Below are 21,418 nucleotides of genomic sequence, written 5' to 3'. Positions count from 1 at the left end.
ATGGGAATCATAAAGCTAGTTCCTTCCCCGTGGAGATGTGAGGATTCGATGGGTCAACACCGTAAAGCACTTGGTTCAGCGTGGGGCACCTTGTAAGTGTTCGCTGTCATTACCAACAAGTGGAAGCCCCCCGGGAACGGCAGGAGACCCAATGTCTAAGAGCCCACGCGACGGGGATGCTCAGGGTCGTGAATCATCCGCGCTCCTATTCCGTGAAGAAGGGCTGCGCTTCCCGGGAGCGTTAGGGCTCTCAGCCGGCACCCATCTTACAGATGAAGAAACTGAGGCCTAGAGAGGATGCCCAGGGCAGCCCCGTCCTCAGCAGCAGAGGAGGGAGACCATCTCGTAGCCCCAGCCGCGGGCCTGGAGGACGAGAGGCAGCAGGACTCAGAACTGGGTGCAGCAAATGCCAGATGTAAATTTGCGATTGTCTATGAATATTCGGCGACTCCTTTGAGTTATTTGTGGCACTTCAGTCAGGCTGGAAAATGTATTCGTGTCGCTGTTCTGTTGTCTTAGGTGAGAAACATTTGCTTTTCTTTTTCTCTTTTTTTTTTTTAACAGAAAATGTTTACTTTTTACATGTGCCACTTAGCTGGGGCACTTATACACCCTAAAAATGCCAAATCTCTTGCACTTCAAGATTCTACTTAAAACTAGGAAAAAAATCTGTTGTCGGCACCCTGTTTCTACCCCGTTCCGCAGGAGGGCTGGCTGTGGATGGAGGTAGCGGAGGCCTAGGCACTGCTGGGAAACAATTTCTGCTTCGTAAAGCAAAACCCAGAGCCAGTAACGAGAGGGTCTCTGTGGGAGGAGAGACGGGCCTGTGAGTACAGTCTCTGCCCTCCAAGCCTGGCCCCTACTGCGGCCCCGTGTGCCCACGGGGGCAGTGACTGCTGTCGCTGCCACTCTTCCAGAGTGTGGCAGCTGGTCCCTGCCCTCATTAACTCACAGCACGGCAGCAGCAAGGCTGGAACATTCCAACAAGACTTCTCTCCAGGGGGCAAGAGCAAAAGGGAGCCAAACACAGGGAGGATCAGGAAGCTGGGTGGTGTGGCCCCCAAGGTGTCACTTCCTCTGGAAGCCCCCATGGATGTCCTGTCCTCCACAATGCCATCTGAGCCGCCCAAGCCCCGCAGCACCCAGGCATCTACACACAGATTCTCCTCAAGGTCTGCATGTGGCTTCCAACCCCCTTTTCTAAAATATGGGAGCCCCTTTTATACATCAAAATATTTTGTAGACCATCCTCTGCCCCTATAGTAATCCCTGTAAAATCCACTGGTGGATAGGAATGGCCAAAGGCTAGTATACATTCAACAGCACTTTTAAGCTTAATTTGTTTTCTAACACTATCTACACACGTTAGGAAAAGTAGCAGTGCATACACGTGGGGGATGTATTGTTTATGCAGCCCGAGAATGATGCTTGGGGGAATGGATGGATTTGAGGAGCCCCTGCAGGACCCTGTGCCCCCACAGCTGGTCACCCTGGTGGCTGACACAGAGACGCTGCCCACCTTCCTGCCAGTGAGGCCCAGCCCCCAATCCATCACCATTAGCCTGACCTGGCCACAGTGCCTGTTTCTTACACAGGGAGCCGGGACAGGCTCTGACAGCGCCTAAACGCCCGACAAATCTTTCCAAACTGCTTCCTGCCCATGCTATAACGTCGCTTTAGGGGTGTGTGTGAACGGGCTCACCGTAAATATTCTCTGAGCTTCACGTTATCTTTTGTAAACATCCCAGCTTTGCAGAACGCTCTTTCTCCTGTGCCCCCCACCCGCCAGCTCTTCATCACATCTTTTCTAAGTTGTTTTTCTAATTTTTTTTTTTTTTTTAGAGAAACGGGTCTCACTATGTTGCCCAGGCTGGCCTCACACTCCTGGGCTCAAGAGATCCTCCTGCCTCAGGCCCACAAGTGGCTGGGACTACAGGTGCACACCAGCACACCTGGCTCTTTATTTAGGGCTCAGCTCAAATGCCTCCTCCCCAAAAGGCTGTCCTGACCACCCTGACTAGTAAAGGACCCGGCCAACCCCAGGCTCCTCTTGACCTATTGCCCTATTTTTGGTTTCTTCACAAAGCTTGTCAATATCTGGCATTACTTGCCTGTTGGTCTGTTTGGCTATCTTCCCATTAGAGTGGAAGCTCTGTGAGAACAGGGACATCCCCAGTGACAAAAGACAGCCCAGCCCCTAGCAGAGCTCAGTAACTATAAATGTCGGAGGCATGCCCAGCGTGACAAAGTGAGCAGCTGCCGAGCTGGGATGTTTCCAGGCCTCCCAGCAGCCCACCGCCTGCCACGTTCTTTCCAACGTGCCAGGTTAGTGGGAGAGCCAAGATTTGAACCCCGGACGCCCAAGTCAACCTGCTTACCACCAGCCCTTACCTGCTCCCCACATGCAACCTCATGCCGCTTGGCCAGTCTGCTAGAATGTAAGTTTTAGAGCTGCACTATCCAATATGGTAGCCACTAGCCATGTGTGGCTATTTAAATGTAAATTAATTAGAATTAAATAAAACTTAAAATTCAGTTCATCAGTCCTGCTGGTCTGAGTGCTCAACAGCCACATACGGTAGTGGCTACCGTATTGGACGGCACAGATTCAGAACATTTCTGTCCTTGCAGAGAGTTCTATTGGACAGCATTGCTCTGGAGAGGAGGGACCTCAAATCTGTCTCGTTCAGCATTTCCCTAGCACTTAGAACAGTGTTCAATTAATATTTTTATTAAATGGATGAATACATTAAAGTTGATACTGTGGCTGAGAGCCTCCCGCTCTCCTCTGCTGCTTACTCTCTCTGCTTCTGTCCCACAGGGAAGGACGAAGCCAGCAGTGTGGAGGTGACGTGGCCAGATGGCAAGATGGTGAGCCGGAATGTGGCCAGTGGGGAGATGAACTCGGTGCTGGAGATCCCCTACCCCCGGGATGAGGACGGACTCCAGGATGCAGCCCCACTGGAGGTGGGCACGGGCGTCTGGGCCTGGCAGCCAGAAAAGCAGGCTCCACTCTCAACCGCACAAGCTGAAGCTGGGTTCCCAGGCAGACTTAGCCTCTAGAATGGTGGAAATCTTGGCAAAGGGAAGCCTTCATAACGATTCCTACATTTGTAGTTTGCATGACATTATCACACCCACATCTCTTGTGCTTCTCACAGAAACCCAGCATATCGGCAGGGCAAGTATATTTGCACCCATTTTACAGAGGAGGAAAACAGAGGCCAAGAGAGGGAACCCACCAAGGCCAGCCGAGGCTGCATAGCCAGTTGCGAGCAGAGCTAGGAATTGACCCCAGGTCTCCCACTCTCCTCCTAGTTCTTTCCAAGTCTCTGATGACGCTTTCTGTTGCCCTGAGGGTGGGGCGCGGACCCAGTAGCAGGGCCTCTGGGGGCTCTGAGAGGAGCAGCTCTGGGCCCACATCCAGAGCGTCCTTCCAACTCTGATGTGTTCACTCGGTTACAAGTAGCAGGAACCCACTCAAAGTCACACAAATGACAGGGGCTTATAAGGAGGGCCTAGGGTAGCTCGAGAATCCAAGGGGAAGCTAAGGATGAGTAGGAATGGCGGCAGCTTGATGGCCTCGGCCCCAGGAGCACAAGGACCTTTGTCATTAGTGCACTGGCTTTGGGGGGGCTACCCTTCCCCAGCAGCCCCCACCTGCCCCCCATTCGTCAGTACAGATGGCTGACATTGCCCATCTCGTGTGAGTGTTGTTTCGAATCCCCCCACCCCACCACCGGGCTGCTGTCTCTGGGACCTCCGCAGAGACAGAGTGGAGCCCCCCAGCCGGCGCGGCCAGCTCCCAGCTCTCTGTCTCTGTGTCAGTTAGTTCAGACTCTTGCCACAAAGCCTCTGCTTCATGTCTCCCGCCGGGTGTCCGCCCCTCCTCCACCAGCCCGGCTGGGGGAGATGGGACACAAACATGGCTTGCAGGTGCCCACCCCTGTGAGGGGGAGGGTCTCCCAGAGGAGAGGGGGTGGGCAGTGAGCAGACCCCTCAAAAAGCACCTCCCAGCCCTCCTTACACTTTGCCCTGACAAACCCAGTCTCTGTGTCTAGGTGACACTAAGGAGGGACAGGCTCTCTTAGGTGTCCCAGCTAGGGCGTGTGGATCCCATGAACAGGGAAATGAGCAGGAGTTTGAACTGTATCCGTTTGTGGCCTTCCTCCCAGTTTCCTAGTCCCAGGGGTCTTGCAGGGGAGTGGTCAGGCCAGAGCTAAGAGCACCCCTCATTCTGGTGTTAAGATGACAGCGCTCTGTGGCTGTAACTAGGAGGGAACCAGAGATGACACCTTCTCGACTCACTAGTGTCTCTGTTTCTGCCCACCTTGCAGTGCGGCCAAGGATTCTCCCAGCAGGAAAGTGGCCATTGCATGGGTGAGTTGCCCGCAGGCACCAGGGGTTAGGGCAGAGGCCAGATTGCCCTGGGTAACGTCAGCCTGACCCTAGGCAAGGTCCAGGGTGCAGCCCAGGGGCAGAAAGGCAGAGAGGGCAGGGTGTTGTTGGTCTCTGGGGCTCCAGATGCCAAGACAACCAAGACTCACCAAGGAGAGAGTGACGTCAGTGACCACAGGCTGAATCACTGCAGTTCTGGGAACTGGCCGGGGCTTCCCTGCCAGGGAGAGCATGCGTGGGGAGGAGACACACTGCCACCTAGACACTGGGGACTGTGGTGGCTGGGGTGGCCGTGCTTCACCCTGGTGCAGGGCAGCAAGCAAGGGGGCTGGCAGGCGAGGGTGGGCATTTCCAGGGCATTGGGCAGAACCGGGTGCGGAGCGTGGTCACAGTGCAGAAGGGAGAACGCAGCCTGGCATGGTACTGGGGACAGGCAGGCAACTGCAGCTCTCTCAAGACGGCAGCTCCGGGAGGGTCCAGGGGCCTGCCTGGAATGGGAAGGGGCAGCCTAGAGGCTCCGTGTCCAGAAGACCTTCAACCCAACCCCTTCCGTCCCAGTGGCCAGTGAGGAGGGGTCAGGCCAGGGATTCCTCCTTCCTTAGACCCTGGGCAGCATGCTTCTGAAGTCCACCCTGCAGCCGCTCATTAGCCCGGCTGATGACTTGGCTGCTGAGAGACGAGAACAAACAAGACACACACAACCCCAACCCTCAGGGAGCTGACCACCACGGAGAGACACACGAGGAAACAGCTGATGGCCACAGTGTGATCAGGGCCGTGATGCGGGAGGGCAGGGCCTTGGGAGCATGAAGCAGGGGCCCTAGACCAGCCTGGGGGCCCTAGAAGGTGCCCCAGGGCAAGGGAATTCTAAGCTGGGACCTGAGGGAGGACAAGGAACAAGACAGGCACAGAGAGGGGAGACAGCCTGCTGGTGGCAGGTGCTGCCTGGGCAGATGACCGCAGTTGAGGAAGTGGGGAGCGCAGTGCTAAGGGTGGCTTGAAGAGGAAATGACTCCTCTCCATGCTCCATGTCCCCACGTGGGCCCCACTCCAAACAGTGAAGACTCAGATGAGTTCCAGAGTCTTCTCTGCCCGCTGGAAGGACCCCCTGAGATCCCCGGCCCAGTCCGTCTGCCTCTTCATCGTCCAACAGGCGTTTCTGTGCCTCCCGCACACCAGGCAGCGTGCTGGGGGCTGGGGTGCCAGCCGAGCGCCGCCTGGAGGGGCCTTCACACTAGTGGGGGCAGACAAACCCCAGCCACGTGACCACACAGAGGGAGGAGGCAGTGTAAGAGCCGAGTAGGCAGCATGCTCTCCAGATACCGTCGGACCAGGGGTCGAGGAGGCCTTCTGGGAAGTGGGTCTGTGAGCCGACACCTGCAGGATGCGAAGGACCCAGCCCAGAAGGAGCTGAAGGAAGAGCGAGGAGCAGGAGGCAGGCCTAGGGCTCGGGTGCCGAGGGGCAGGAAGGGGCCGGTGTGCGGTTGTGGCTGGAGGTAGGAAGCTTGGAATCACCGTGTGTGAAGAGATCACCTAGAGAAGCTGTGGTGGATAGAGGAGAGGTCCCAGGACCAAGCCCAAGCACCCCCCCCCCAACGTGTAGAGGCCAAGTACAGGAGGAGCCAGCCAAGGAACTGAAGGAAACCAAGGCCTAGAAGGGAGGACATGCCCAAAGCCACACAGGGGGTGGGCAGGCAGAGCCTGAGCTAGGACCGCCCGCCCCACACCTGCATGGTGAGTGGCTGCCCTGACCTTTCAGACACCAACGAATGCATCCAGTTCCCATTCGTGTGCCCTCGAGACAAGCCCGTGTGTGTCAACACCTACGGAAGCTACAAGTGCAGGACCAACAAGAAGTGCAGTCGGGGCTACGAGCCCAACGAGGACGGCACGGCCTGCGTAGGTGAGTGGGGCCCCAGCGCAGACCGGCAGCAGAGGGACGCGCCTTCCACTGGGGAGCTCCGGGGGGGGCCCCAGAGCAAGGCCCCGGCCCCTGCCTTCTCCTGGCTGGACAGAGTCTCCTTAGACCCACACTGGGCCTCCAGGGAAGACCATGACAGAGGTTTGGAGAAGCCCCATCACTGCCGCCATCACCTGAAGGACCCCAGGGTGCTATGTCCCGGCCTGAGGCTATCGCTCTTCTTTCATTTCCTAAAACGAGTGTTCCTACCTTGCAGTCAGCCCGTATTTTGGTAGCTGGGATAGAAACTAGTGCCTGCTAAGCATCTTTGGCTGAATTTCTGAACTGGTAATTGTCTTCTTCCTCCCAAACTCCCTCCTCCACCCCGACCCCATCCCCACCCCCTTTCTCTCTTTCCCATTTTCTGTCTCCCTGCCCCATCCTTTTTGCAGCTCAAGTGGCCTTTTTAGGTGGGTCTTCTGCCGCCTTTAGAATCTCTGAGCCTCTCTCTCAGGCCTCATATCTTTCACTAGGCCTTGGACTTTGCCTTCAGTTATATGCACTTTAAATCCTATCAATAAAGGAAAAAACAAAACAAACTAACAACCTTTGTGGAAAACTAAATCTCTCTCCTGCTGCCTGTCTCTCTCTCCACGCCCGGTAGAATCTGCCGCCTGCTCCCTCTGAATGGACGGCAGGGTGGCCATCTTTGAAAAGGGAAGTTTGGGAGATACTGGTGCAACCTTAATTGTTTGCGAAGCCTTTCTTTGCATGTTTTCTGAGAAAACAGAAAAGGAAAGTCTCCCCAATGCCCCATGCAGCCTCCCTCACCCCTTCAGAAGAATCAAGATAGCACTGCATCCTCCAGTGTCCTGTGAGCTTCTTATTTTGCCCTTAACAAAGATGGCTCCCAAGTGATTGCTTGCCCAGTGGATTCGATAATGTATCATGTGCCTGCTGTTTCTGCTTTGTGCGCCCCGACTTCCTGTGCTAGAGAAAGCCTTATTGGGGTCAGAGGTGATGATGGGAGGGAAAAGGGTGATCCTGTGGGACTGTTGATAAAAATGTTAAAGTTTGAACTTGCTAAGTCTTCCAGCCTCTTTTCTGGAGAAATTATGCCAATAAACTCTCTGCTAGATATTAGCGCCTAGCTGGTGGAAAAAAGTATCTGGGGCAAGTAGATGCTGGTTGGAATGCAGCAGCCCTTCCATCTGGGGTGCTTGGAAAGCGAATCATGCTATGGGAAAAGTACCCCCTCCAGGCAGGAGCAGTGGTGTGGGTGTGTGCAGCAATGTTCACATTTGGGGGACCAGGGTTGGGACCAGGTGAGGGAGGTAAGACGAGTGAGGGGCAGGCATAGAGGGTGTACTCTGGGCCTTTTACCTGGAGGAAGTCACTTGTCCACTCTGGGACTCAGTTTCCCTAATCTAAATGACATGGGAGTTGGGCTGGTATATCCCTAAGGGCCCTGTCCTTTGCAAGACTCCTCAGTGTGTGGCTGGACATAGGCGTGGCTCATCTCAGGTTACCCTGATTTCTAGAAAGCACCTTGCAACTTGGCCTCTACAATATGCTTAGGAAAGTGAAAGCTCCTATAGCCAGAGCACACTTCGGGGATGATGTAAGGCCACAGAACGTGCGCACGACCAGCCTTGGTAGTAAAGGCTTGTTATAAAACACAGATCTATTCTTCATGGGGAAAAAAGTCACCCCAAGATACAATAAAATCACACTTAAGAATGCAGCAAGCGTTTTAAAAACATATTTAACAGAAAAACTACCATTTTCTGATATCAAAATAATACTTCCAATAAATCACAAAATATGAATTCCTTGTAGCTAGTGCTGTTTTTATACTCAGAACAGGAGCTTAAATGAAAAGTTTTAAAATGAAAACAGCTACAATTTCCCTGAAAAGCATATACCAACTTAAAAATCATTCCACTTCTAAAGAAAGCCCACTCCTGTGTATCGACGCAGAGTTAAAGATCTGAAAGGGGTCCAGAGGTGAGGCTCAGAGAGATGACGTGATCCAGGTCACTCTGCCCAAGGTCACAGAGCCAGCTGGTCCCCAGGCCGGGGCTGGAGCCCTTTACCAGCACACCCTCCTCGTCAGAGGGTTCACAGGCAGCTCTGCGGCTGTTCAGACTATTCCCCAGCCATTCTGGAAGTTGCTGCCTTTTTAAAAATGAGCAAGTGGATCTAAGATAGTGAGATGGTACAACCCCAAACCTGCAAGGAATGGTCCCACATGCAGTGGTAAATGACAAGATAGTAGTGCCCGTTGACTGGCCACACGTAACAGCATGAGAAGTAAGGGACAGGACAACTATCGAGACAGCCTGCCAAGGACTTCAGGAGGTTCATGGTGACAACAAACTTCAGAGGATGCCTTATCAGTGATAACCATGAATCCTTGCGCATCGAGTTTTCTCTAACAGGGTGTATCTGTGGATAGAGTATATTTTACCCTACTTGGTGGGTGGAGTCAGGTGAGTTCCAAAGAGGAGTTCCAAGTACCCCCAGCTGCTAAGAGCACAGCTACAGCATTTGGACTCCAGGGTAAGAAGGCTTCCAATTGACTCATTCATTCATTCATTCAACAAGTATTGGTTGAGCACCTACTATGAGCCAGGTGCTGAGCTAGGCTCTAGGCGTACAATGGTGAGTGAAGGAAACGTGGCTGCCGCCCCCATACTGCCTCCCCTCCAGCCAGATGGAGTTAGCCTCGTATGTGGGATGGGAGTGGCACACCAAGGGGATTCTCTGAAAGGTCTGGCTGGATACTTGGGTCGCTGTTCCAGAAAGCAGGGCTCTGCATTCATTCACTCATACATTCATTCAGCAAGCGTTTATTGAGAACTCCCTGTATGGCGGGCACTAGGTTTCTCCCAGGAGAAGGTCAGATCCCCTGCCACCAAGATGCTTGTGCTGGAAGAAACACGAGGGTAAAAGATACAGGGGACAGGTGGGTACTGGACCAACTCAACATTACCTGCCCCCAAAACCAGGGCCTCCCGATGGGGCCAGGAGTCCAGGCTTTTGGAGCAGATGCCTCAAATTCAGTGCAGGTACGGTCTGTGCTACACCAGCACAGATGTGTGGGCGCGAGGGCACCCCCACGCTAGCCAGGCTCAGCATGCCCACCCCCTTCTTTCTTCTAATTCCTTTTCCTCTGAGAGCCATGGGGGCTCGAACCCTTGTCTTCCCTTTCTAAGCTGGTACAAGTCTGTCTGTTCTCTGCCCCCTACCCCTGCTCAGGCTTCTGACATCTTTGTTGGCTTACGCTGGGCTTGAATTTGTAACAAAAATAGTAAATGCCTTCAGGAGCAGGCCAGTAATGAAATGGGCCCCGGAAGGGATCCCGCAAATGCAGGAGCCGGTGCCCAGCCCGACCCAGGCAGCCACAGCTCTGCCAGTGTCGCCAGACCTCCCTTTTTCAAGAAAAGCCCAATAATAATAATAACAACAACGACATTTTTATTTTGGCCAAGAATATTCCCCCTTCGCAGGCAGGTACCCCTTAAGATGACAACAATAGCTTACGTTTAGTGACCTCGGTGTGTCCGGGTCGGGTCCAAACTCTTTGCAAGAATCAGCTCAGTTAGTCCTCACAACAGTCCAAAGAGGAAAGTGCTATAATTATCCCAAGTTTGCAGATAAGCTAAGGGGTTCATCTGGGGTCACACACTGGGACAGACAAAGGCAGGACTAGACTGCAGCAGTCTGGCTCCCAGCCTGCCCTCACAACTACGCTCCTTCTTTCATTCGGGGTGGCTGGCTGGCTTATGCAAAACCAATCTCTCGTGCTGCCCAGAGTCCAGGGCTGGGTTTGGGAGGGAAAAATGGAGTCCCCAGAGGGCTAGTGATCTGAGACAGTCCTCCCCACGGTCACATTCAAACCTGCAAGAGGAGATGGCTGTGTTCGTAGGGAGAGTCCCCTCGCCAGGCAGAATGGCAAATCAGCCACGAGTTCTCTACACGCATCTACACGGTCACCAGCCCTGCTCTGGGAAGGTGCCATTCTGAGGGCCAGGAGTTTGATTATGTGTCACTCTGGCTGCTATGGCCCCCTCCTAGGGTCTGGGCATCACACCCAGACCAGTGCCACTGGACCTTGGCCCACGCAGAAACTCTAGTCCAGCCTCCAAGAGCCACATGGAGACGGGAGAATGAACGCTTCATTTTCTCAGAGAGCCAGCTGAATTTTTTCCAGCATATTCCATATTGATACCCCCACCCAGACTCCCAGCCCAGGAGGCAAGCCGAATCCCTCCCCTCCTCCACCTCCCCAGGCTCAGCCTTCTCTGTGGCCAGAACCCAGCCACAGGGCCAGGAACCCGCCAGGGACTGCTGTTGCGTCTCCTTAGCAACAGACACATCCTGGAAGGAGAAGGCAAGAGAGCAGGGGCTGCTTAACAGTACAGATAATGCCGGCTCCTCCTGCAGCGTCTCGTCCTCTTAAGGAGCTGCTGTAGAGCAGGGACGTGGTCAAAGGGGAGGCCAGCAGAGGGAAGGTGAGAGGCAAGAAGAGAAGAAAAACATCCTCAGGGAAAGGAGCTAACATTTACGAGGTGCCTGCCATATGCCAAGAACTTACATACGTGTCTCCATGAATCCTCACACCCATCCTACAAGATAAATGTTATGAATCTATTTTATTACCAAAGAAACTGAGGCTCAGAAACAATATGTTACGCAAGGTCACACGGCTAGCTGAAGTGGCAAAAGCTATAATTCAAACCCACCACTGCCTGGCTCCAGAGCCTGAGTTCTTAAGCCCTATGCTATGCAATGTCCCGGTAATTGACACCTGGGAAAGTCATTTAACCAGGTGTGCATGTGACATACATTGATTGGACACGCACTGTGTGCTCAAGTGCTGTTCTAGTGGCTTGGGTTGTACATGAACAGTACTGGCAAAGACTCCTGCCCTCGCAACACGTGGCAGCCAACATAAGCATCCCGAGCATGTGCATGCTAGATGGTGGTCAGTGCGGTGGGGCTGGGAGAAGAGCAGCAGCGAGGCAATGTGGGGCTGCCAAGAGGGAGGCAGGACACCATTCTAAATAGGGCGGGTCGGAGCAAAGACGTAGAGTGGGCAGGCTGTCCTTGAACCTCAGTTTTCTCATCTGTGAAATGGGATAATACATCACATGGCTATTGTATTAAACTCGACATGGTGCCTAGCACAGAGTAAGCGCCCAATAAATTAGAGATAGTATTACTATGAAGTAGCAAGTTCAGATGGAGCCCTGGACCTAATTCAATGCCAAAGCTCCTGTGCTTCCCAGCACACCCTGCTCCTGCCGGACACCTGGGAGCCGACGGTGAGCAGGAAACAGATGGCAAGACCACAAATGGCCACAAGAGGGCAGAGCCACTCTTCCTGGGGCCTGGGCTGTCTGTGCGCAGCTTGGTTCTCACCCGGTGCGGTTTCCAGAGAGAACCGTCACAAAGTACGGGAACCGAGCAGGTGGGCGTGGGACCGACCGGGCTCCACAGAGCAGAGGTCACCGGGAACTAGCGAACCCGGCTGGGGGTTCAGCCCTCACAATCACAGGACGCTAAAGCATGAAACCCAGAGGCACCCGCGAAATCATCTGGTCCTGCCACATCCTTTTTAGATGTGGAAACTGAGGCCCAAAAAGGAGCTGTGACGTTCCTGCCTCCTCCCTGCCCACTCTGCCCGCTGCTGCTCGGAAGAGCTCAGCCCCAGCCACTGCCAGCCCCCTTCTCTAGAAAGCTCCAAGTATTCCAGAAGCAGCAGTGTATGAGCAGTTTCAGGAATAAGGGCGCAGTGCCTGCTCCTCCCATTTGCTGACGAGGAAACTGAGTCAGGGTACATGCCCACCAAGTAACAAAAGAGCCACGTGGGCCGTTGGGACACAGCTGGGATTAGAGATCGAAGTGATTAGAGACCGGAGTGCAGGGAGGGGCCTGCCCAGCGGAGGACAGGGGTGGCAGGAGCAGGGAAGATAAGGGCCAGGCAGAGGGAGAACCTATGTCACCCCTTCCCAGAACCTCATGCCCCCTGCCTGCCAGAAGGAAAGCCGTCTGGGACCAGAATAACTCCTGTAAAGGTAGCTCCTTCTCCTCCAAGGTCAGCTGCAGAGCAGCCATGAAGAATCTTATCTTCCAGGAGCATTTAATGCATCCCCCCAAATCTAAGGGCTAACTTTCCTCCCTCCAGCCCAGACCTGGGTGCAGAGCTCCTGGGCAAAGAGAAGAGTACTCCCAAGTTCCCCAACTGCTCATGGGCACCACAGCAGAGGCACAAGTTTAGGCAAAAGGGAAGAAGGTGACCCAAATATACACTCTCTCTGCAGTTTGAGGTCCCCAGACTCAAGGTTTCCAGCCCTCAAAGGCAGGCACAGAGGGGAGAGAGGGAGAAGGAAACCTGGGGCCGTCTCCAGGGCCCTCGGTCCTTGGGAAGTCTTAGTGCCTCGTCCCACTGCAGGCGATATCTCACACGTGCCAAAATGCCCTGTTCTCTCTCAGCCGGTGCAAAAACCCTATGGCCCTCCCTCCTCCCTTCCTTCCATGCTTAAAATGTTTTCCTCACCCAGAGACTCTGGATCAGCCAGACGTGAATCCCAGACACCCTACCCGTGCACTCTGAAGTGGCCTTAAGCAAGTTACTTCATCTCTGAGCCTCAGTTTCTTCATCTGCAAAATGGAGGCAGCGTTAAAACCCTCAGAGTCATTGCAAGTCTCCGTGGGGATACAGCCCATGGAGCACCCAGTGCAGTGCCTGGGCTGACGAAATGCGGAGATGATCACAGAACCTGTTCCAGGCCCGCTAGCCTCCTCGTTTCACTTCTAGCAGGGCCTGATTTTACACCAATCTGTAAGTCATTAACTGGGGCGATATTAGACTTCTAAGAATCCTTCCGAACAAGACACATCCATCACTCAGAGTTACAGGTGTGGAGCTCATTTTGGGGCTGGGTTAACACAGCATCTCCCCTTTGAAGAGCTCTGGGCTGTATTTAGATTTGTGCTGGGAGCCCAGGGCCGATCGGTCCCCATCCATTCACCTGCCTCCCCGGGCTCTGCGAGCATCCGTCTCAAGCCAGGCAGGCCTCTCGCTCGTCTCTGATCCCTCGGTCATCTCCCTGCCCCCATCTTTTTTGTATCTATCCACTTATTCAGCCATCTATCCACCCACCCACGGGAGTTCACCCCCCAGGGCCCCAGGCCCACACTTCCCAGGCAAAGCGCCCACCTCAACACAGGGGTGTTCAGGGCGCGCCGAGCAGGGGTGCTCGCTTCCTCCGCGCCGAGCAGGGGTGCTCACTTCCTCCCCTCCCCTCCCGGGACAGGTGGGGGCCATGAGCAGAGCCACAGGAACAAGGCCAGAGCAATGCTACCGGCAGCTGCTGCCCAGCACAGGGCATGGCCTGGGGCCACTTTATTGAGTTATAAGGTGACCGTGTGCAGGTGAATTGTGTCATTCGGTGACCACTGCCCGTGCATTGGCCTGAGCTGCTGCTTGCTGGCACATTGCCCCGGGGTCTGCGGGTGACACGTCTGTATAGTCTCGCCGCCTCCTGCCGGGCTGCGATGGGTACATCTCTGTTCACTTGCCCTGGGTGAGGCCTGTGACAAGCACTTGGGGCGGGGGAGGGAGAGGGTGAGAATGAGTGAGGCAAGACCCCCACCCTCAAGGAGTTACCGATCAATTAGGGGAGCGGGGAAAGGACTGTCACCACCTGCGAGGTCTTGTGAGCTGTGTGTAGCGTTCCCCCCTTCCCGGGCCTCGCACAGCACTGCACTCAGGTGGTGGCTGGTCCCCAATCACTTTTCCATTACAGAAATCGATAATGTGAATTACTCCAAAATAACTAGCACCTTCATGCCCCTGCAAAGCTAATTTTTCTGAGTCTGCTTTTGCCCACGTGCTTCTCTCTGCGTCTGGAATCTGTCTTTATGAGTCGATCCAGGTACCGCCGAGTCTCTCAGCTGACTGTGACAGAGTGTGGCAGAGTGAGAGTCAGAAACTTAGGTTCAAGTCTCCCTTCTGACAGTAGCTGTGGGCCCTTGTCAAGCTACCTAACCACCTGGAACATCAGTTTCCTCATCTATAAAATAAGATTTCAAATATAACCACCCACCAGGGTGCTAGAGAACTCAATGGAATCACAATGTACATGAATGTTCCTGGCATTTACTAGGGAGTCATTGAACCCTTAGATAAATATCTGTTTATTCTCTGCAAGTATCTGAAACCTGCTATAAATCTGTATCATGAGGCCACCGTATAATGAGGTCCTGGTGTCACTTCTGAAATAACACTTTACATTGGAGAAACAGATTGTCACTTACAAATTTATGCATTCTCATAATGCTCTCATTTTGCAAATGACAAAGCTGAGACTCAGGAGAGTTAAGTGAATTACTGGGGTCCCCCGGCTGGTGCAGCCCTCCGACTCCCCGCACGCTTTCCCACCTCCTCCCTCACCCCCGATTCCAAACACAAGCCCCTGTGCAGCGCCAGATGCTAAGTTCTGCCGGCCAGCAGGGGCCGAAATGACTGGCCCTTTGAACGGCCTCTTGGAGGAAGAGCCATGAGCTCCGTGCAGGCTGCCCTCGAGCTTGCGGGAGAATAAATCCTCCTAGAAGTCCCCAAGAAGGGTCATGTGGAGACCCCTGAGGGCTGGGCTCCGAAAGGAAGGACATAAACTGACAATGGCACCTATATCATACCAAGCACATTCTCAGCCAGCTTCTCACCGACTCCTCAAAACCAGTTGTTCTTAATCTTTTTGGGGTTTGCATGCCCCTTCGAGAATCCACAGAAAGTGTGGACTCTCTTCCTCCAGATAAAGGTATGTATTATGCGTACAAGTGTAGAGGTCAAGGTTAAGGACTCCTGTTGCAACCTGGGCTGTTGTAAGATTTTCTTGGGCACCAGGGACAGCCCCGCCCTCACGGTATCAAATATTTTCAGATACATCTGCAACCCCACAGTAAATACACACAGAGTCGAGTGGAACTGTAGTTGTCTATTTGACGTATCTCTGTAGATATTTAATGAATATCAGTACAGTATCAATTCTGTGCTTTCTTTTCCTATTTTGGAGCCAATACACTTTTTTGGTAAATTTTACTGAAATATGTCACAAGTACAGAAAAATACACAGATCTTAAGTCCGTGAAACTCCAAGGAGTGAGCGCCCTGTGTCACTGGCACTCTGGTCGGGAAGGCCCTCTGTCCCTGCCCGTCACTGCCCCCACCCAGCGCAATCTCGACCCTGACCTCCGACACCAAAGGTTGCTGTGGCCTGTCTGTGAATTTGCTGCAGGTGGAATGAAACAGTTCACACTCGTTTTGTGTCTGGCTGCCTTTGTGGAGCCAGTGAACTTTTCATTCAGGTCTCAGACACTTTCAGAGGCCTATAAAAGGCTCACAGCTGTAGGTGTTGTTGATACCCGGGGTTTTCAACTTGCCTTCACATTGGAACCACCAAGGGAGCTTTTTAAAATCCTGACGCCCAGGCTGTGCCCACAAACAAATCAGAATCTCTGGGGCTAGGCTCAGGCATTGCTGGTTTTCATCCTCCCAGGTGGCACCAATTAAAGCCAAGGTTGAACCCTCAGGATCCCTGTTTTACAGCTGAGGAAACTGAGGCTCCAGGAGTCCCCACTCTGTGCTAATGTCATGAAGCCGGAGCTGAAATCCAGGTCTGATCCGGAGGGGTCCTTGCCTTGCCTTATCCCTGGGCGAACAGTGAAGCCAGCGCCAGGCGGGGATGCCTGGGAGTGCTCGCAGAGGGCGGTGGAGGTTCCCAGGCTGGTGGTGCCCCGACGACACGGCCACAGGGACTGGCCACGGGGAGAAAGAGTCGCCAACAGCGGCCTCCGCCTTGGCCCAGCACCTCGAGAAGGTAGAGAATGCTGCTTGCACGTGGCAGCAGCCGCCAGTGTGGGATCCAGGGGGAAGTTTTGCAACAGCTGGTTAGTTCTGCCCACCTCCCCGGCCACCTTTGATTCCCGGGTGCAGTGCACGAGTCCTCCGCTCAGTGGCACCCCGAGCTTCTGTAAACCTGCGGTTTCACGCACGCCCTGCCTGCAGCTGAAGGGAGCCGGACGGCAGAGGGCTGGAGGCAGGGAGGGGCACAGAGCGCAGCAAGAGCTGCCCGGGCATGCCTGTGAGGCTGGGGCATTCGGATGGGACCTGGGGGACCCCCTGGCTGAGGCAGTAGCAAGGCTCCTCTGCTCCCTGGGTCCTGATGGGGCCTGTCCCTGGCTGGCAAGGGGGACACAGGGACATGGCTGCCACCAGACCCAGGAGAGAGGCCACTTCCCCCATAACTGAGCTGATAGAGAGAAGCCACACCTCACCCGGCCACAGTGAGTAGGGTCCCCCACTGTCTCTCACCAGGCTGCCCCTGGGGGTCCAACACGCCCACGAGCACAACCCACCCACACTCCCGGGGTGCCCTAGGCATGGAGGTACCAGCCCTGCCTCAGAGCCCAGGCACAGCTCCAAGCCCTTCCCTGGGAACCAGACCATGACCCTGGGATGTCTGGCCCTCACGGGGCTGAGGCAGCCTCTCAAGCTGGATCTATCTTCCTCCCAGCAGTGGGATCAGATGCCTAGATTCAGAGCCAACCTCTGCCACCTCCTAGCTGTGTAACTCTGGGCAGGTTATTTACTCCTCCGAGCCTCAGTGTCCTCATCTGTAAAATGGGAATAACAGTCCACACCATAGAGGGATGTTGTGAGGATTGAATGGTGAATTATGTAGTCTTAGCCTTGTGCCTGGCACATAGTAAGTGCTAAATAAATGGAGCTACAGTTGTTGTTGTTGGTGATGGTGGTGACTATTGCTACTGTTGCAAGTGCAAGGGCTGAGTGTCTCTCAGCCAGACAAGCACTCAGAGTCGGTTTTCCCAGTTTGGTAAATCCTCACCCCCTCCCCAGAACAGCTGGGCGCAGGTTCATGTGCGGCCTCAGGATAGCACAAACTTCCTATCCCCAAACAGAATGAACCTGCCTGCACGTTAGAGAACAAGCTTGCTTGTGACAACCCACACACAGCCGGGTTGAGCAGAGGTAGTGCGTCCAGGCTGCCCATGGCTCGGGCAAGCACCAAGCTGCCTCTTGGGACAAGCGTGACAGCCGCCCAGAGTCCCATTTAGCACCACCCAGAAGGGACTGGAGCCATTGTTCCCACAGTCTGCTGAGATCCTCCCTGGAAACAGAGCCTTGGCCCACAGACCTCAGTGTGTGACCCCAGCCTCCTGGTAGCCTCAGGCAACATCCCAGCTGGGTGCCATTCCCATGGCATCAGAGGAGACCTTGGTTCCAAGCTTGGGCACTGTCATCAACAGCCAGCTGTGTGACCTGGGGCAAGTCACTCACCCTCTCTGGGCCTCCGTTCCACCCCTATAAGATAAGAGGATTTGGGTGATCTTTAAATCCCCTCCCCACTCTGGCATATGATTTTAGCAAAGTATCTGGCACACAGTAGGTGCTCAATAAACAATAAAATTCAAGACACAACTCTGCAAGGTTCCCATATCCACCACTTTCTCAACTTTAGCACCGAGTGACCCATGGGATCCAGCCCCTAACAGGGCCCTACCCAGGGGAAGAGCTCAAGACACGAGCATCTGTAACTAATCAGTTCCTTCCTCTTGCACCCACGGCTGCAAGAGCCCCAGATATTCCAGATTAGAGGCGCTGGAGTGTCTGCCTCCCCAGGGCACAATAAGCTACAAGAAGACAGGGTCCACCCTGCCCCTGTGACAGGTCCAGCTCAGGCAGCCGAGTGTCCCCTCACGTGACCCTGTGGCACAGAGCTGGCCCCCCATCACCATGGGGCAGAGAAAGCAGCACAGAGCCTCCGGCTGGGCAAATCCTTTTATTGGAAAAAGAAATAACAAAAGGCCACAGCATGGCCCGTGCCCAGACCTCCCATGGGAGGTGCACAGGTCAGACACGATGCCCAGCCACACAGCGGGCCAGGGTGGCACGGGCCATGGCCAGGGGGCTGCAGCTCTCCAGGGGGATCCTTGAACCAGGACTCATTGGGCTCAGGACTTCCTGAGGCCTCGGGGATGGGGCCAACCCTCTCCAGCTCTCAGGGTAGGCTCTGCTTCCCACACACTGCTCCCATGTCCACTAAAAACCCTGGCCCCTCTTTGGTTCCAGAAAGCTACCTGCAGTGGCTGGTCTTGCATAGCCACTTCTAGCACCTCCTGCCGACTGAGGTAGGCAGCCCTTTCTGTCCACCTGCAGGGCACCAGGCCCAGAGCTGCTGCCTTCCCACAGGCTCCCTGGGCCCTGGGAGCCAGGGCATCATTGGCTGGATGTCCCCTCTTTCCTTGCAAGGAGGGGGTCTGCCTTTGCCCCTGCAGGTTGCCAGCTCCTTTGAATGTCCAAGGGAGCCTCACCTACACAGACTCAAAGAGCCCCAGCCTAGGCAGGCTGAATATGCAACGTCTGTGGCCGCATTATCCTGTCATGGGAGCTGGGAGAGGGACACCGAAGGCCACCCAAGTTTGGCTCTGCTCTCCTAGAACCCCTGCTTCTCTTCTGCTGGAATGTACACAGCAGAGTCAGAAGGTGGGGGAGAGCCCAGGAAGAAGAGCCAAGCTGGCAGCCCCAGGCAAGGGGCGAGGGACTTTAGGACATTTATTTATAGGGGACCAGGCTGGACCTGTGCTGGAAAGAAGCCACAGACCATCATGTAGCAAAGACAAGGCAGAATGCAGAGGGACAGTCACTGGCCTAGCAGCCAAGGGGAACGTATAGGTGCTCTCACACACAGACACACACATTCACACGTGCACTCATGCACACACAGATATGCATACACTCACACAGATGTGCTCACAGATACACCCACATGCACGCACACAGCGCACTCACACATGCATTCTCACGTGCACACACACACTCATTCCCACAGACACACAGGCTCATCTCAGGAAACTGGCTCCGATTCAGGAGGGTCAAACCCCCCAAGGCTACATCTCTCCAGGCCCCATATAACCTCCCAGAGCCCCAGGCCATGTGCTCCCCGACCAGTGGCTGGTGGCCTTCAGAGTCTCAGAGTTGGACCCTTCTTGCCAGGGCTGAGACGGCCTCCAGCTCTGGGTGCAGGACAGGAAAGCCACAGGTCTGGAAGAGGCCAGGCCTGGGCTGAAGGGCTCCCCACCACGGCACCCATCTCCCCAGACCTCGAACACGGCAGAGGCAGGATCACAGACAGGCAGGGGCCCTGCATGGCACTGGAGGAGCAGACTCTGGGAGACAGCCGCGGGGAGCGGGGCCGGAGGGGAGAGAGTCTGGGTGGACATGGGCTTTGGGACAGGAATCATGCAGGGGGGGAATTCTCTGGGTGACAGACCTGGGCCCCCCTTGGAGGGCTGGGAGAGGGGCTGCAGAAGAGGGGGGCTGTCTAGATTGTGTTCTCCCCACCCCCGCCTTCCCTAGGAAGGTCTGGCTCCCTGTGGCCCAGACCAGCCCCATCAGGGAAGGAGAGCCCCCCGGTCAGGAAGTGGACTGATCCTGCCAGGGGGTGGGGGCAGGGGACAGGGGTTGATGGCCTGCAGGAAATACTAGGCCAGCCACCCTCCCTCCCACCCCGGGCAGCAGGGCGGGCCCAGAGAGTGACTCAGAAGCGGGTGCTCTGGTAGCGCAGCCGCCGCAGGTCTGCAAGGCCCTCACTCCGGCCATACACCTCCCTGCAGGGACTCTCGGCCAGTCACCGGGCCCCAGCCCCACCGCCCCCACCGCTGCTGCTGCCACTGCCACTGCTGCTGCCGCTGCTGGAGCTGCCACTGCTGCACCGGTCCTCGTAGATGGAGATCTCAATCTGGGGTCGGCGGTCAAGGAGCACTGAAGCCGCCCAGCTGCTGAGCAGGGGTCAGCCGGGAACCAGTGGGTGCAGGCCAGCAGGGGCGTGGGAAGCTGGCTGGGCTGCTTCCTGGACAACAGGGATGTGGCAGCCTGGGAGCTGGACGCCCCAGGGCTCCCCAAGCCCGTCCATGCACATTACTCAGCTAACAGTTACGGAGATTTGCAGGGCCAGGCACCGTGCTGGGTGCACAGCCGTGGTCACATGGGATGAAGTCCCTGCCCTCACAGAGCTTACATTCTAGTGGGTCTAATGACCGTATGTTAGGACACGATGTGCCCAGGGAGGTGGTGTTACTGCGTGGGAAGTGTGAGGACTTTGGTGTCCTGAATTCAAATCCTGACTCACCCACTCACCTAAGTGACCTTAGGCCCATCACTTAACTTGTTAGCCAACAACTATGGCATCTGTAAGATGGGGATAATAATAGAATCTTGGAGTTAGAGTGTAGATTAGATAAAATAATGTATGTAAAGCACCAAGCGCAATACCTGGCACATGGTAAAGGCTCAATAAAAAGAAGCACCCGTCACTGGGCTTTGTAAACATGATTCTGGGTGTTTGTTTTCTTTACTCTTTTCCTCAGTGTTCCAGCAAAATTTATATTTTAACAATTCTACTCTTCTTGCTGTTGAATAGGGGGAGGGATGTGTGCACGCCCGGGCCACACCACCCCAGGTGGGATGTGTGCACACCCCGGCCACACCACCCCAGGTGGGATGTGTGCACACCCCGGCCACACCACCCCAGGTGGGATGTGTGCACGCCCGGGCCACACCACCCCAGGTGGGAGGTGTGAACGCCGGGGCCACATCACCCCAGGTGGGAGGTGTGCACACCTGGGCCACATTACCCCATGTAAGAGGCGTGCACACCTGGGCCACACTACCCCAGGTGTGAGATGTGCACACCTGGTCACTGCATCAGGTAAAGTCAGCAGAATGGTGGCCCACCCCTGGTCCTGACTCCCACTGGGACTGAGACCTTGGGGACATCACCTCATCCTACATCTCATATTTCTCTCTGTAAAAAGGGACACAAGATGAAATGAGAACGGCATGAAATTGTGGACTGTAAATGAATGTGGTGATTTGCATCTTCCTGGAGGGGTTCTTGCAGTTAAGAGTGAGCCTGGGCTGAAAACCTGCCTTGACATTCCCCAGCTGCGTGACTCTGCGGCAGTTATTTATCATCAGCGTCTCCATCTATAAAGGGCACTAGAGCTACCCACCTCGTAGGACTGCTG

The 21,418-nt window shown here is 54.9% G+C and overlaps 1 protein-coding gene and 1 pseudogene across 2 annotated transcripts in view; one reads left to right on the top strand and one right to left on the bottom strand.

Moving 5' to 3' along the window:
* CRTAC1 (cartilage acidic protein 1) overlaps nt 1–20,720 on the top strand; it is a 145,774-nt gene extending 125,054 nt beyond the window's left edge. Inside the window, exons 12-15 of one of the 2 annotated variants that reach the window (XM_069460248.1) lie at nt 2,822–2,967; nt 4,338–4,380; nt 6,158–6,301; nt 20,006–20,720. In XM_069460248.1, the coding sequence (XP_069316349.1) occupies nt 2,822–2,967; nt 4,338–4,380; nt 6,158–6,301; nt 20,006–20,157 (485 nt within the window). In that variant the 3' untranslated portion in view covers nt 20,158–20,720. Of the gene's footprint in view, nt 1–2,821; nt 2,968–4,337; nt 4,381–6,157; nt 6,302–6,750; nt 6,898–20,005 lie in introns of those variants that run through there. The other variant, XM_069460249.1, reaches the window with a different exon arrangement.
* LOC138376541 (uncharacterized) lies at nt 15,912–17,382 on the bottom strand (annotated as a pseudogene).
* Nucleotides 20,721–21,418: the final 698 nt, after the last annotated feature.

The sequence above is a fragment of the Eulemur rufifrons genome, chromosome 28 (genome assembly GCF_041146395.1).
Source record: "Eulemur rufifrons isolate Redbay chromosome 28, OSU_ERuf_1, whole genome shotgun sequence".
Lineage (NCBI taxonomy): Eukaryota > Metazoa > Chordata > Mammalia > Primates > Lemuridae > Eulemur > Eulemur rufifrons.
This window is presented reverse-complemented; position numbering and strand designations above follow the sequence as displayed.